At 46.0% G+C, this 16,198-nt stretch overlaps 1 protein-coding gene across 10 annotated transcripts in view; it reads left to right on the top strand.

Annotated features, from left to right (window-relative positions):
* The window catches only part of ARHGEF9 (Cdc42 guanine nucleotide exchange factor 9), a 188,589-nt gene that overhangs the window by 139,543 nt on the left and 32,848 nt on the right, over positions 1–16,198 (top strand). For all 10 annotated transcript variants that reach the window (XM_030497057.1, XM_030497059.1, XM_030497058.1 and 7 more), the window contains 3 exons: positions 4,858–5,037; positions 7,032–7,264; positions 11,334–11,463. In XM_030497057.1, coding sequence (XP_030352917.1) covers positions 4,858–5,037; positions 7,032–7,264; positions 11,334–11,463 — 543 coding nt within the window. The remainder of the gene's footprint in view (positions 1–4,857; positions 5,038–7,031; positions 7,265–11,333; positions 11,464–16,198) is intronic.

Below are 16,198 nucleotides of genomic sequence, written 5' to 3' on the forward strand. Positions count from 1 at the left end.
CTGGAGGGGTGTGTATGGAGGCGTTATTTGTGCCGAGGAACAAGTGGACACCCAGCAACCACTGATGAGACACAAGTGCTGGTGACAGTGGCAAATTCCCCTCTTCCCTTTGCTCTTTATTATAAGGTGTCAGGACAAACAGCAGCAATATGACATATTGGAGGGGATGAAAGAGGAGTTCTGCCTGGGCGGTGAAGGCTGAGCCTGATTTAGTACTGAGTTTAGCAGTGAGCAGTTAGACTGTTATTGCTGAGCTATAATGAATAACAAATCCCAATACCAGTGAGGCACCTTAAGATGTTATCAGAGGACGCAGCCCTTGCTAGGTGATTAAGAGCCCTCCAATTGCTCTTTTCTGCTTCAAGATGTATTTCCACTACCTGCTACTATATTATTATAGACCATGTTATTATTCATAATACCCGTAGTTCTGCCAAGTGAGGAGCTCCTGAGCTCGCCAGCACCAGAATGAAAAGACCTGTGCAAGCCAAGACCTGCATGAAGCAGCCGGCTTGGAGGGGACCTCCCTGTCACACCAAGCCACTGCCCTGACCAGTGCTGCTGCTGTGTCCTGGCTCAGAGCACAAAGGCCTGACTGCTGCTTGGTGAAAGAGTTCTGTGAAGATTCTTATTAGGGGTAAAATGTGGAGTGTTCCCTGGGTTGCATTGTTAGGAGTGGATGGATCCATATTCTGAAATACAGCCAAGAAGGAAAGAAAGAAAAAAGGATTTACCCTTAAGGAAATATCCAGTAATAGGAATTTTAGGCTTAGAGCTTAGGAAAATCATAGAATCCTAGAATGGTTAGGAGCTGCAGAAGGCTCTTTGGATCAGTGGGGATAGATACACTCCATAGATCTATTCCCCGCTGTGCAATTTGTAGGTGTCTTTCACTGCCTGCTTGTGCACACCCTGGTTTTGTGTTTTGGAGCTGGCTGCTTCTTGCCCTTTAGAGGAACAGGCTTGTGTTCCTGCTGGGCTCCAGTTTATGTTTTAGGTGGGCCCCAGTGCAGTCACAGCGCCTGACATTCAGTGCTTGCTTTGGACCAGTATTTGAACAAGTGCTTTAGAGTCCTGACTGCCCGGGACCAGACGTGGCTTTAGTTTGCTTTTTCAATCCAAACAGACTCAGCTTTGTTCTTCTGCTTACATCTGGTATGTGCATATCAGCACAGCACTTACCTGGATGCTGTGAGCACTGCTCTAGAGAGCAGTGTTTTTGTAGCCCAGATGGTGCTGCTGGTCCAAACTGAGGGGTGACCTACAGGGCAGTGTAGACATGCCCAAATTGCTTCAGAGATAGCAATAAACTGGAATATCATCACAGCTACCTTTGAAGTTAGAGCCTGCAGTGGCTATCATCTCATTCTCTCCTTCACTTTGCTCTCAGCTGGACAAGAAGAAGATGGCTGGATTGGCCACCTCTCCTGACTGTCTCTAAACCCACTGCGGGGTGAAGAAAACTTAGCACTTAACCTCCTGCAAATACTTTCCAACTTTGGCCTGTACTTCAGGGACTACATGGAAAAGTACTTTAAAGAGAGACAGTTTGACAGCTATTTTTAAGTTTTCATTGAGCAAAACACTCTCCAACATCTGCTCATCAGTCAGTTATCCCTTCTCTGAGCAAACCTGACGGGATGAGCAGAAGGAAGATGACATTGTTTTATGTAACAGAAGTAAATTTACTGGAAAAACTCTGCAGCAGCCTTCTAGCTGGCTCTCGCTGCCTGTTCTATATAAATCTTCAGTCTCCCCTTTGCTGGCTTGTGCTGGAAACCAACCTTCCAAACGCACAAGCTGGATAGAGGGTAAGACTTGGGAACTCCATGTGTGCTTTTCTTTTCCCTGTGGTTTTATAGGTGCCTGTTCAGAAATGTGCTGCTTCAGCTTCTCCAAAGCACGTGGCTCAGGTGAAGCAATGAACCAGCACAGGGAGGACAGGGAATGTTCAAGATAGTAGCTGCAGCCAATAGCAACCCCAGGGCTGAAAGATGTTCCCCTAAACCATGCAGGGAGTGAGTTCAGAGAGCAGCGTGCGAGGGGGGAAGCTGCCTTGCAGGCAGCCTGCAGCAGGGCATGGGTCCAACACAAACACCTCATGGCACTCACTCAGTGCTGCTGACACCAGTGTCAGAAAGAGCCTGGCCCCACGGGCAGGTGCACATCTGCTTTCTTTGGGTTTTATCTAAGCAGGTAAACATGAAAAGCAGCATGGAAAAGACATTCTACGTTATTCCTTGCTAGTTTGAATTCCTATTTGTCCTGCAACGTGGGAACCAGCCTGCTCCCATTCCTCCTGGCCTTGAAAAATGAGAGGGAAACCCAGGGAAATGAGTCATCAAGGAGCTCCTGGAAGAAGAGAGACCTAGATTTAGTACGTGCAGAAGGTATTCCATAACCCAAGCTTCTCAGCTGAAAAAGCCAGGAAATTCAGGGTAGTGGCATCCTTCTAGCAAAGCTGGACATCACAGAGGTTGGTTCTTTGCCAGGTCGGCCAAAGTTGCATTTCTCATTCATCTCTGTGAAGTTCTCCCTCCCAGGAACCACATGGTGAGGCTGAAGGACAGTTTGTTATAGCGTTCCAATAGTTTGCATTGTGGCCCAGCAGCTGCATGTCACCAGCTGGCAGTTCCTCTGTGTGACTAAGCATCTAGAGTGCCCAAATATAGCTTTCAACTGGAGCTGTTGGCATTTTTTCTCTTCATTTCTTTCTCTCTTCCTATATAATAAAGGCAGCCAAAGTCATCTCATGAGGCCCCCTTGTTATTTCTCTTCAGTCAAGAGGCCACAGTCCAGACCAGGCCACATCTGATATTTGGCCTGGCAAAGTTTCCAGTCTAGATGGTGCAGGCAGGTGAAGCACAGGAGGGATGAAGTGGTTTAGTCAGTGTCACAGATGTCAGTGGCAGAGCCAGAAATTCAGCCCAGACAGCCAGAGCCTCCATGTGCCGCCCTCTCCACTCAACCACATGTGCTTCAGGCAAGTGTGTTTGAAGAAGTCCTCAGGATTGAAGTCCTTGAAGATGCTCCAAGGGCTGGAGCATCTCTCTTATGAAGACGGGCTGAGAGAGCTGGGCTGGTTCAGCCTGGAGAAGAGAAAGCTCTGGGGAGACCTTAGAGCAGCTCCCAGTGCCTAAAGGGGCTCCAGGAAACCTGGAGAGGGGCTTTGGACAAGGGCCTGTAGGGACAGGCCAAGGGGAATGGCTTTAACCTGCCAGAGGGGAGACTGAGATGAGCTCTGAGGCAGAAGCTCTTCCCTGTGAGGGTGCTGAGGCGCTGGCACAGGGTGCCCAGAGAAGCTGTGGCTGCCCCATCCCTGGCAGTGTTCAAGGCCAGGTTGGACACAGGGGCTTGGAGCAACCTGCTCTAGTGGAAGGTGTCCCTGCCTGTGGCAGGGGGTTGGAACTGGATGAGCTTTTAGCTGAAGCAAGGATGGTGAGTTCATGGGTGAGGCAGGGTCAGCACAACAGGAGGCAGACACAGCTCGGTGTGTTACCCTTTTTGCCAGAACATTGATCCCTTCAGTCTTTTTAGGTCAGGAGGTCTTCAGAGCAGAGCTCGCCTACCAGTTTGTGTTTGTGTGGTGTCCAGCTAAGCTCAGGCTCAGTGGGCACCGTGGGCTGGTGAAGCAGCAGCAAGGAGGATGTTTATTATTGCTCTGGACACTCTGTCCATGCAGGAGATCTGAATTGTTTCCAAACCTCCTGCAGGTTCATTCTGTGATTCTGGAGAATTTATTGAAATCCTCCACATCCTGGTTCTTCCTCCCTTTTCTCCACTTGACTTTAATGTGTGTAGACTCAGTTAAGGGAGCCTGCTGTTTGTACAGAGAAGGGTACAAAGCCTTTTCTTCTGTCCTACTGAAAAAAGGAAGAAGAGCAGGGAAAGACGATTGTTGAAAAAACAGGAGAAAAATCCCCTCTTGCTTTGCACTGTTTGGAATAGCACATCTGCACTAGTGGAATGGAGGGTACAGAAAAGCTGCTGCTTTCTTCTACATGACATTGATCAGCAGCTTGGGCTGCTCCCACTGGCCTCCCTTGCTTGGGCAAGCCAGAACTCCTCCCCAAGCTAGTGCATCACCTTTGGGGTTCCTGACCATCACACAGGACAACAGCCCTCCTGCTTTCGTCTCGGACTCAGGAAGATGAATACTTGGGGGGATAAACCACGTTGCCTCCCAAGTCAAGGAACAACTTCAGGAGTGTTTTCCTTCAACATTTCACTTGGTGCTGCAACAACGAGGATGGTTGCATCCTCCATACCCGCTTCCCAGATCAAGGGACATTAATAGAATCCCAGACTGGTTTGGGTTGAAGGGACCTTAAAGCTCATCCAGCTCCAACCCCCTGCCACGGGCAGGGACACCTTCCACTAGAGCAGGTTGCTCCAAGCCCCTGTGCCCAACCTGGCCTTGAACACTGCCAGGGATGGGCCAGCCACAGCTTCTCTGGGCAATAGAGTGTTTCTCAGCATGATTACAGAGCCATAGAACTGTTTAGGATGGAAAAGACCCTCAAGATCATCGAGTCCAACCACAAGCTGTGATGCTCTGTGAATACTCGTCTGGTGTGTCCTTAGCAAGAGCAGTACTGTGGGTCTGCTGTAGGTTGCAGTAGAACTTGCAAAGGAGATGCTGTGTATCAAAATCAGGACTCATAGTGTCCAAGGCAGGTTTTGTGTATTGCGTGTTTACTCATAGACAGGAGTTGATGGGACTGTCATGTCATAGCAGTGGATTTTGTTTTCAGAGCCATCTTCTTGTTTTTAGTTGCTGCTTCCTCAAGAATAATCTGGGAGCAGCCTCAGTGTGTTTGGATTATTTTATGGGTTGTTCTTTCTTACTCCTTACAGGGTTACTTAAAGCAGTGCCGGAAGAGGAGGGATATGTTCAGTGATGAACAGCTAAAAATCATCTTTGGCAACATTGAAGATATCTACAGATTCCAGATGGGTTTTGTCCGGGACCTGGAGAAACAGTACAACAACGAGGACCCCCATCTCAGTGAAATCGGACCGTGTTTCCTTGAACACGTGAGTGAATTGGGCATGTTTTTTTGGGAGTTTTGGGGTTGGTTTGGGGGATGGAAGGTGTAAGGGAGGAGTAGCAGAAAGAGTCAGGAGACAGGAACCACTCAGAATAACTTCTGTGCATCAATACTGTTCTAGTTACACATCAGAGTCTATTCCATGGCCCTCCATCTACTTCATGAGATGCAGAGAAGGGAGAGTTTGAAGTGAAGCAGATAATTGAATAACTCCCTAGAACATTTGAATCCCAACACCTTTTCACATCCACCATTAATCGTTATGTAGGTGCCATGTCCCTCACTTACTCCCCACCCTCTTTTGCTCTTCAGAATATGACTTAAACCCACTCACAGGCCAGCCTAATCAGGTCATGGATGGCCAGAAGGTTGGAAGAGGTAAGAGAGTCCAGAGGAGTATAGGAAGGCCTTACTTGTGTGTTACACAGAAAAAGCAGAGGAGAGCCAATACCTGGGCTGTTCACTGTGGCACCGAGATGCACTTGCGGGGGCTGAAAACCCCACAGAGCTTCAGTTGCCTTCCCCTGCAGAGCTGTTGGGCTGGGCGAGGAGGTGCAGCAGGTACTCACTCACGCTAAGTGCACACTGAACAGGATGTTTTAACTGACCGTATAGTCCTGGAGGCTTTTGCCCAACCTATTGTACTGTTCCACAAGCAACATACTACAGGAGCTGATAAACTGACCAGTGCTGTAAATATGCCAGGAAATGTCAAGAGAATTACCGTCCTGCAGTTCCAGACTTTCCTTCAGGGAGAATGAAGCGCTGTTACCAGAGCTCAGCTATGAGGTGCTCCAGCCTGGGGGGCAGATCCTGCACTGCGCTACCTCATTGCTTACAGCCAGGGCTCAACTGGCAGGAGTTCACTTCTTATCAGGGAAATTTCTGATAGACATTCATGAAACTTCAGCAGGGCATCCCTAAACAGGTTCACAGCATCTCTGAAACATCACTGATCTTCTCACTGAAAAGCAGGTTTCTTGTTGAGAAGTTGCATGATGGCATTAACATTGCTCATCATTATCAGAGCCTGCAATCTCTGCTGCTTGCTTCCAAAGCAGCATCATATTCCACCTCTGTGCAGAAAAGATGTAAGAAATCTTGGTGAGAATCAGTAGTTGAAATTTCATGTCTTGAGGCTGTGCTGTCAATTCATGTAGAGTGACAATAGTAAGAATTACTGTGGTTATTCAGAGCAATATCTGACACTTTTCTGTCATCAGACAGGGGCTGAAAGCTGGCTAATGAATTCCTGATAAATGATCCCTGTTTAGCCATTTGGGGAAACTGAGGGATGAGGACATGAAGATCCTGTTATATGGTTTTGCAAAGCATCTTGCTCCTCATCTGCTTCAGGAAGAGAAAGGTGTCAGCTCTTGGTCAGCTGTGGGGATGGGAAAGAAACCAGGCTCTGTTATTCCTAGGAAGGCCCTTCTGGGACTGTGAAATAAGGATTGCTGGTCAGGTGCAACACGGTGATTAGTGCCTTGAGTTCCCTGTTGGTAAAGGGAATTTCAAATATACCCAGCTCCTAAACACTTGCCAGGTGCTTCATGATCTTTCAGGGAAACGGCTCTAGAACTAACAAGGTTCTGGTCTTGTATTACCGAAGGCCAGAGCTCTGCTTTGTTCTACCTTAACCTTTTATAAGGTTGTCTTTTACAAAGACAGCCCCACCACACAATTTGACACTGAGAACACCCAGAACACTGCACAGGGCTTTGCTTGAACACAGCCTGTATCTACAGAGACCTCAGCCATGCATCAGTGTGCAGGTCCCTCTCTGCTTCCCTTTTTGCCCAGAGCAACCATGCAGCAGGAAGGTCCCTTAGGATCAGCCCTTCCTCCTCCTGCGTGGGGTATTCTTTCTTCTGTAGTTGTAACATGTTCTTGTTGCCAATCCAGGTGATTGACTGCTCACAGCTCTTGTCTGACATGTACCCCCCTCTGTGTGTATCCTTCTTCTCCTGCCTCTCACAGCAAGATGGCTTCTGGATCTATTCGGAGTACTGTAACAACCATTTGGATGCGTGCATGGAGCTTTCCAAGCTGATGAAAGACAGCAGGTACCAGCATTTCTTCGAAGCATGTCGTCTGTTGCAGCAGATGATTGATATTGCCATAGATGGTTTCCTTCTGACACCAGTGCAGAAGATCTGCAAATACCCCCTGCAGCTCGCAGAGCTACTCAAGTACACTGCACAGGATCACAGGTACGCTGGTCCCCTACTGCACCGAAGGGTTCTGCTCACTGCTGCTTCACGTGGCCTCTGCACACACAGGGCTGGGGTTTTGCTGTCCAGCTCTTCTCCTCATGACATCTATTATAAATTGAAGCAGGGCAAAGGTTCAGCAGACAGTTAGAAAGCTTCTCAAAGCGCTGATTCTCAACGGAGCCAAACTCATATCTGTTATAATCAGACATGTGAACTAATTACCCTTGGATGTACTTTCTGATGCTACCAGTTACACTTGAAAAATTACCTAATTAGCATTGAGTGGTGAAAGGCTCCTTCCTGTGTCCTGGAGAGGACCTCAGCACATAGCAAGTAGAGGGCCAGGATCCGCAGCTCAAACCCCATTATGCTCAGATCTGAGGAGAATCCAGAACTTGCTCTGCTTTCAGCCTGGTTCCACCTCTGACCTTGCCACAGGGGTTAGGTTCAGAGGAGCACCCAACAGTTTGATTACTTCCCAACATTTCCAGGGTCTCTTGCTGCTGCTGAGGGCAATCAACCTGACCCCCTGACTTAGTGTAAACCAAGAGTAGTACCTATGATATCACTTGTGATATACTGCTATGAAAATAAGGTGAAATAAGAATCAGGCCCCTTAAGAGTAGATTTTCTCCTGCCTCGCCAATATGCTTTCTTTTTCCAAAACCCATTTGAAAGGAGGTGCTTCAGAGAACAAAAAAGACCACAGATGTTTTAGAAACTTCTGCGAGTGTTTGATTGGTTTTGTTTTTCCCCAAAACCAGCTCTGGAAGTGCAGAGAGACATGATATGAGCAAAGAGATGCATTTGCTTTGACCTGGTTCACGAGTTTGGCTGATTCATGCTAGCTGAATGCCCAGGTCAAAATCACCAGTTTGGACATGCATTTGGCTTCAGATCCAGTTTCTGGTTTTTCTGTTCATAACAAGACCAAATCAAACTTGGAGTCGACTCATGGGAACATGAGGGTCTCAGAAAGCAGCACTAGGATCCCAAATGTTGTGGCTTTTTGTCCTTACCAGCCATGTGATGTCCCCACAGTACTTACAGTGTCAGTTCAGATGCGGCTTTACAATGGGAAGAAGTAAGGAGCCTCAGAGAGAAGAGGTCTGTGTTTAAAGTGACCTTCTCTGAGCTATTTGGTAGCAATACCAAAGGGGATGTGGACAGTGCAATTACACAAGGGTTGGATTATTTGGGGAGTCCATTCCTTTTTTCTTTGGGATGTTTTAAAAACAAAATGGGGTGAGTTGTACCACACTTCCCTGTGGTCTAGCTCCTCCAATTCAAGTGTTCAACGAGCCTGGGAGGGACTGATCCTGCAGGAAACCCAGCTCACATCCCAGACTAGCTCAATGCCACGAATGGAGAGAGCGAGGCACAGAGAATATATTACCACCAGATGATTCTGCACTGGGGCTGTGCAGAAAACCTGGGCTGCAGTGGTTGTCTGCTTGATATAGAAGTATTTTCTGCTTTGGGATTGGGGCTGAGATAAGCAAAGCCTGAGGTGGGGAAAGCAAATAATCTCAGGGAACATCATGATGTGACAATGTAAGGCACTGGGAAAGCCAGGTACCTGCAGGCTGGGACACCATCGGGGTCACCTATGAACAAGAGAAACTGAGAAGCCTCCCGGGTAGCTCAGGGGCCCATTAACCAGGTGATGAGTTGCCCTCGTGCAACAGTGCTCACAGTGAGATTGCAAGTTGGAAACAAGCTAGAAGGTTACAGGGTGGACTAATGCCATGAAGCCAGGCTCATCACTGGCTGAATTAGGAGTCTCTTAGGCACTCTGATTAGAGTTTAATATGTAGAAAATACTGTTTAGATTACTTAAACCATTTACAGAGTAAGGCAAAGCTCAGAAAGGACCAGGAATGCAAATGAAAGCAAATATGTTCGCTTCATCTGACAGTGGGGTGTTACATTCTGTTTCTTTTTTCTCTTCCTCTTCACTAACATCATGCTTGTAGAGCTGTGGATCTTCCCTGCACCAGGACAGCAGAGCTGAAATGGGAAACCTGACCACTCTCCCCCACATTAGCATGTGATGTTTAGCAAGAGTCTAGACTTGCATTCTGATTGAGCACTGGGAAGTGGTCATTGCAGCCCCAGTATAATTGACAGACCATTTCTATACCTTCATTTCATAGTTAACTGAATCCCATTATTATTTCACTGGCCAAATGCTTTGCTTCTGTTATTTTTCCTCTGAGTTTTTGCCAGCTCTGCCACAGGCATGGGCTAGGAGCCCAAAAAGTTCAGTCATGACTCTTCCTTCATTACTGCATGGGGTTTGCTCTTCAAACATAACATTAGAATTAGTGAATTAGCATTACCCAGATGAAACCCAGCTTGGCTGGCACCGGCCCACCCTGTGTGGAGGCAGGCACGGGGGTGTTTCAGAGCCTGGCTCCCTTCAACTGCTGTTGTTTTGAGACTGGTTCATTGGAATGTTTCACAAAGCCACATCTGTTCACCTCTTAGAGATTCATTCCAGCTTAATAGGAATTAAATACATGAAAGTCCAAAGTGCAGCTTCCTGGTGTCCTGAGCATTCCTGCTGCAGAACTGAGCTGCAGTTAAGAGTGAGTGAACACGAGTGAGAAGGTGGAGATGCTGCTAATGGGTGGACTGACATTAGCCTCCCTTCTCTGCATGAGCGTAATTGCTAGGAGGTAATCAGTGACTGTGTTTAAGTCCTACACCTCTCCCTACCTCTACAGATCCTTTCTGACCATAATGACTTACGTGTTTCCCTGCAAGAACTCACAGACATTTTGAAGACCAGACTAATGTCTCTGGCATAGCTCCATTTCTCTGTTACACAACCAGGCACTCACTTCATACAGGTGGCCCCACAAAGGAAGGCATAAGAAATTCGTTATTGTGTATCATGATGGCTATGTCAGACAGCTCATCCTCTATTCTCCTCTACTTTATTGAAGGACCAGTCCTGATGTTCTGGAATTTGTAGGAGGTTTTTTTAAGCTCAGCTGGAATTTTGATGTAAGAATTGAATAAAAATTGAAAATGCATCTCCAGATTTCATGCAAGAAAGGACAGCAAAATAGCAAATCATTCTCTGTTGTACATCATCTTGTGATTGTTTCTTAATATTTATCCTGTTTGATTCACATGAGGAAAGGGATGTAATTGACAGCACTCACCCCTGTTTGAGCTGACACCAGTGCAATTCTTAGCAATAATCAATAAAGCCATTCCCCCTGCAGCTGCCCGGGATGGCAGCTTTTCTCATTAGTCAGCAATCAATATCAACCCTTAAGTTAATAATATATTATGGTGGCATTATGGCAGCTGGCCTTATCTGTCTTTCCAATTGAAATGAACATTGCAGTTCCTTGGAATGGAAAAGAAGGCACAGGGTGGAAATCAATAGCATTGATTTCGGCATCACTTTTTGAAAAGACTGATCATCATCTTTGCTGGCCTGGCAGGAGCCTGGTTTCACTCTGTTATTACACTCACAGGCCCATCCAGGAATGAAAAAGAAAGAACTGCTTTGATTTGCTCACCTGAATCCTGCCCTAAGCCTGAAGGCTGTGGGATAAATGCTCTGTGGCACTCTTGGAGTCTTCTTATGGCTTGGAAGGTGCTTTGGCCTTGTGTCTGATCAAAAAGTAGTTTCTGACATTCAATTTAAAAAAGAAAAATCCAGGTGCAAAGGCAGAGGCTATAAAAATGTCCAGACTTTCCTTTAGGATGCTCTTTAGCTGAGGATCTGAAGACTTCAGAGAGCAATATTCATAACTGTCATAGGCTGGGTCATAGACGCTCAACTGTACTCATTGAAGGAGGCAAACCAGCTGAGGGGCTGGCTGGCTTCTCTGTCTCCTACACACCCAACTGCACTTTCAAGCTGCTCTTTGCGGTGATCCAGAAAGACACTGTTGATGGAAAAAGTACAGTATCATAGCAATGAGAGGCAAATCCTACCTGCATTCCTTTCTAAAAGGATGGTGAGACTATGCTGCTGCTAACGTCACTAATTCCACTGCACATCAGTGTGGAATTTCATGGGCTTCCCTTTTGTGTTTGACAGTGACTACAGGTATGTGGCTGCTGCTCTCGCCGTCATGAGGAACGTGACTCTGCAGATCAACGAGCGGAAGCGGAGGCTGGAGAACATTGACAAGATAGCTCAGTGGCAGGCCTCCGTTCTGGACTGGGAGGTACAGTAAATGCCAGGCCCTCATTTTGGTGCTATATCCTGGAAGAAGTAAATCCATGCAGCCGGTGAATTATCCAAGACCATATAGTTCATTTCACACAGCCTAGTCTTGGCATTAAGCTTGGGGCAGAGAAGACATATTTAGGGACTTTAGAGATGGTACTTAAGATGTAAAATGTTAGTAGTACTCTGAAGAAAATCTAGGGTCCAGTTCCAATTCCATCAATGGAAATCTGGAGTAAGTTTGGCAATTGTAATGCTGTTGTCTGGGGATTAAGTGAGATTTGGATCAAATTCTGTGTGCATTTTGGCCCTGTGCTTTGTTTCTAGGGAAGAAGGAGGGAAAGAGCAAAAAGGCCTAGAAATTGTGACAAGTTAAGAAAATAGAGAAAACTCTTCTTGAAGCTGCTTTATGATTACAATGCAAAACATTATGCTGAAGTTAGAGCTGCTATTTGCACATTTAAAATGAGTACCCACTCAAAGATATTTCTGAAGCAACCCTGTATGTACTGATCATGTAATTAAGGAGCTGAGAAACACAGGCAAGGCAAAGTCAGCAGAGGGATTCCTCACCAGCAGGCCTTCAGGCTCTGGCATTTTTGCCATGTGTTAACAAAAAAGGCATCCTAAAATTATGTTCTCCTGTTCTTTTCATCCTGATTTTGTAAAAATCATTGTATGAATGTGAACTGTAAATAGGGTTTTGAAGCAGAGCAAGGACAAATGCTTTTGCAAATCCCTCTGTGTTGTCATCGGTCCATGTGTCTAGCAAGTAGATATGTAGAGCGATGGAACAGCCTTTTTTCTTCCTCACAGTGATGAAGATCTGGAATAACTCCCCATTCAGGTCAATGAGCTCATACTGTGTAAATTAGTTAATGGGAAAGATGCATTAATCCTTTAATTAGGTTTTTTCCAGAAAAGACCTAGGAAGGCTGGAGGAGAGGCAGGGAAATACCTGCCTTCTGATCACCTTCTGATTGCGTATCCTCCTTGACTGAATTAGTTTCGTTGCTGTAATGAAGGTTGGATTCAGGCTGGGATCTCGTGCTGAAACACATAAATGCAGCAGTCAGAGCTGTTTGTTAAGTCATGGCTGGCTCTGGGAGCAGAGAATGCAGATGATTTGCTTGATTGTTTTATCGTTGTTTACTGTGAGGAAACCTCTCGCACTGGCACACAGGCTCATTTTCAGCTTTAGAAACAGCTCTCAAGGAGGCACAGCACCATCAGATTGATCTTCAGCCTCCAGAGCAGTCCATGTGATGAGCTGATGTGTGTCCTTGGTAAGAAATACCGAGACCCTCACTGTAAATAAACCTAGATTAAGGACAGATCAATTCCAAGTCAGTGAATATTCATGTGTGAATGGAAGGCCAAGGTGACCTCCATATAGGATCTATGGAATAGCAGTTTCTCTTTCTATTCCATTAGCTCAGTTGATAATTCATTTTTATTTAGCCATATCCTTGATAATTCATTCCTGCTTAGCAGTACCCATTCTTTATCTCTATCCTATCCTCAGGAACTTGCCAAATCATTCCTCCAGGCTTTTTTCAACTACTCCAAATTTTAAGCACAATATTACAGCAATGTCCTTCAGCTTCTCATAATCTAGCAAAACCACTCAGAGATCTGATGGGAATACAGCTACTGCCCTCATTCAAAGGAAAACAACCTTCTTGCCATTTCTATTCTTTATTTTGGATCAAGAAGAGTCATAGAGTTGTGATGAGAATACTAAAGGATGAGAGCTGGGTCCAGCAGAGGACTTCACTGCTTGATTCTTTCCTCTAAAATAACTTCTGAATCATCAGACCCAGCCCCCACTTCACAGATGTCTGTGTAATGGTCAGAATCATAGAGTCATAGAATAGTTTGGGTTGGAAAGGACCTGAAGATCATCTAGTTCCAACCCCCCTGCCATGGGCAGGGACACCTCGCACTAAACCATGTCGCCCAGGGCTCTGTCCAGCCTGGCCTTGAACACCACAAACCCCAGAATACTCAGGAGTTAACTGGTATAATGCGGGAGAAATCAAAAGCAGTGCCAGGTGCTTAGATCTGTCCTAGGTCTGTGCAGATACTCTCTTTAGGCATTGCAAACCCAAGCTGCTAACCTCCAGAAACCCCACTCAGCTGATGTTTATCTATAGGACATGTGTACCAGGACGTAGACCATCAGGAGTTGATATTTTATCCAGCCTGTAAGGGTTGAAGCCCTCATCTTCTACACATAGGTACTTATGGAGTAGAAGAGGATTTGCTGGTATGTCTCCCTAGTTCCAGTCTGTGGGGAACTTGCCTTTATTATCTGGGTCTGAGGGTAGAACCCACAGCATTACTCTCCCATCCTTCTGTGGCCCCATTGCTCTACCCAAAAGTGCTCCTTTTCTGTCCCTCTGTGTCTTCTCTCTGTTTCAGTGAGCGCTTAGTAATAAACTGGATAAGCATTTGCAGAAGCACAAAGCTGATGGCAGGTCACTTTCAGCTGGTGTCCTCCAGCAAAGATGGACTGGAATCATGGTCTTCTACTCTCTGATGGTGCACTTGAATTATTGCAGCAGCAGAGACTAAATTTTTAAGCACATTGAGATCTTTCACTGATTCAATGTCTCGTTTTCCTCACATCTCTAGACCAACCATGTTGATTCTCTGATTTGAAGTTGCATTTTCATCTCTAAATTCACCCATGTTTTGCGATGAGATGTTGGAAAAAGGCTTCTAAAGAAGAAGCAAAAACCCCCAAACCAAACAACACATGTTTAGTGAGTGGATATTTGAAATGTCCTTGTATACAAAGTGTGTGCACACATTTTTCTTGCAAGGAAAGGGTGTTATTGGGCCTGTGTACATATCGCTGATCCTAAAACAAAGAGAAGAAGCAGGGGGCATGTCGTAGCTAATTTAAGCAGAAGGGATTTTACTGAATCCCGTGGAGTTGTGCCTGTGTGTTTCAGGATTCATTTTTATCCCTCAAGATTTTCTGCGTGGCCTCAGGAAGGTGAATTTTTCCGGGTCAGTGTTTGAAAAATGTGAATATCCTTGAGTTAACCAAGGCTGGTTTTTTTTTCCCCAAGAAGTCACATAGGCAGGGGCTGAGGGTTTAACTTGCCCATGGGACCCTGACTCTTGTGGCAGCAGATAAGCTGTGGCAGCCAGGGCATGAAGTCTTAAGGAATTATTGGCAGCTTTGGCAGCTTTATACAAGTAATGACTGAGCAGATTCTTAAGGGAAGATTCTGATCTCACTGACTGCTGTAAATGAGAAATAATCCCCATCACTTTGAAATGTGTTCCTGTATAATTCGTAGGAGCGTGGTCCTGACCGAAAAGCCTGGCTTGGCCTGTTGCCACCTATGACTCACTTCTTTATTTTGTAACCTGAATTTCCAACACATAAACAGCCCTGGAGAGGTGCTGCCCCTGCCTACACCGAATTCTGTAGTGCCTTTTGTCCTTTCAGTTGTTAATGGCACAGAATGTAGGGCTTCCACCGCCTCCCGCAGAGACCTTTCAGTGTCTGAGAGCTCTCCTGGTTATGAAGTGTTTCCTGATGTTCAACATCTATTTCCCTTCGCTCAGCATCATCCCCTTCCTTGTAGTTAAATACCCTCAGATCAAAACAGTGACATTTAAAGGCAGGCAGGCAAAACCAGCACAAGAGGTTAGCTGGAACGGGTTCAGAACAGCCCACGAAGTCTCCTCTGGATCAGACTTCAAACAGGCCGGACAGAGCCCATCCTGGGCAGCATTTACACGCTCAGTCCTCCCTTGTGCTCTTGCCCTCTGAGAGAGAGTTACAGATCTCAAAGGTTACTGGGTAGTATCTACATATGTACACACACGACAGTACTATAAAGAGATGATTTCCACAAAGCCCATCATCATTTGCATGTTTGGCACAGGAGAGAGCCTTATTCATCAGCCTGTGTGAGTTTTAACTTGCCATTTAAACAGCTCACTTTGGTTTATGTAGATACCCAGATAGTTCTACCAGAGATTCCCATGGGTTTCCACTTTGGCGGGTTTCAAGAGTATTAAATTTACATGGAGGGAAAAATACATATAATTGAGAACTACAATGAACACTGTCCTTTTGAACGTCTTCCCATTCTTGTTGCTTAGGAGGCCTTTCAATCAAGACTTGGTGCCCTTAATTATGTAATACATAATTGTTGGCCTCAGCCTAATATTATGTTATTGAATCCAAGAATGACAGGAAAAAAAGAGATACATGCAACCAAAGCAGTGTTCTCAAAGGGAGGGCAGCCTGATGAGAAACCCTCCTGGGAAAAAATCACATCAGGGGCTGAAACACATCCTTCTTTTCATATTCTTCTTTTCTTTTTCCTTTCCCCAAGCAGCAGAAGGTATCAAATATGAGCCTGTTGAAAAGGACAACATTTCTCTTGCTTTTTCTGATCTTTGTGTAGCCCAGAGTGCTAATCAGCCTGTCAATCTCTAATTAAAGAACAGCAGTGGCAGGCAGAAGAGAGCCCCGCTCGCTGAATGTTAACTAGGAAAGGGGATTTTGTGCCCAGTGGTGACAGCAAAGAGCCATGTCAGGAGGTGGGCTCAGGCACAGGGGAGCGGGTCCGATGGCTGATGAGCATTTCTGAGCTGATGGCTAATGAGTATTTCATCTGCTCAGGGATTGCTCTTGGGAAGAAGGAGCAGGGCAGGCTGGGAGGTGTAACCTGCTCCGGCTCACAGGGCCGTGCCCTTCCTTG

This window comes from Strigops habroptila, chromosome 9 (assembly GCF_004027225.2).
Source record: "Strigops habroptila isolate Jane chromosome 9, bStrHab1.2.pri, whole genome shotgun sequence".
Taxonomy (NCBI): Eukaryota; Metazoa; Chordata; class Aves; order Psittaciformes; family Psittacidae; genus Strigops; species Strigops habroptila.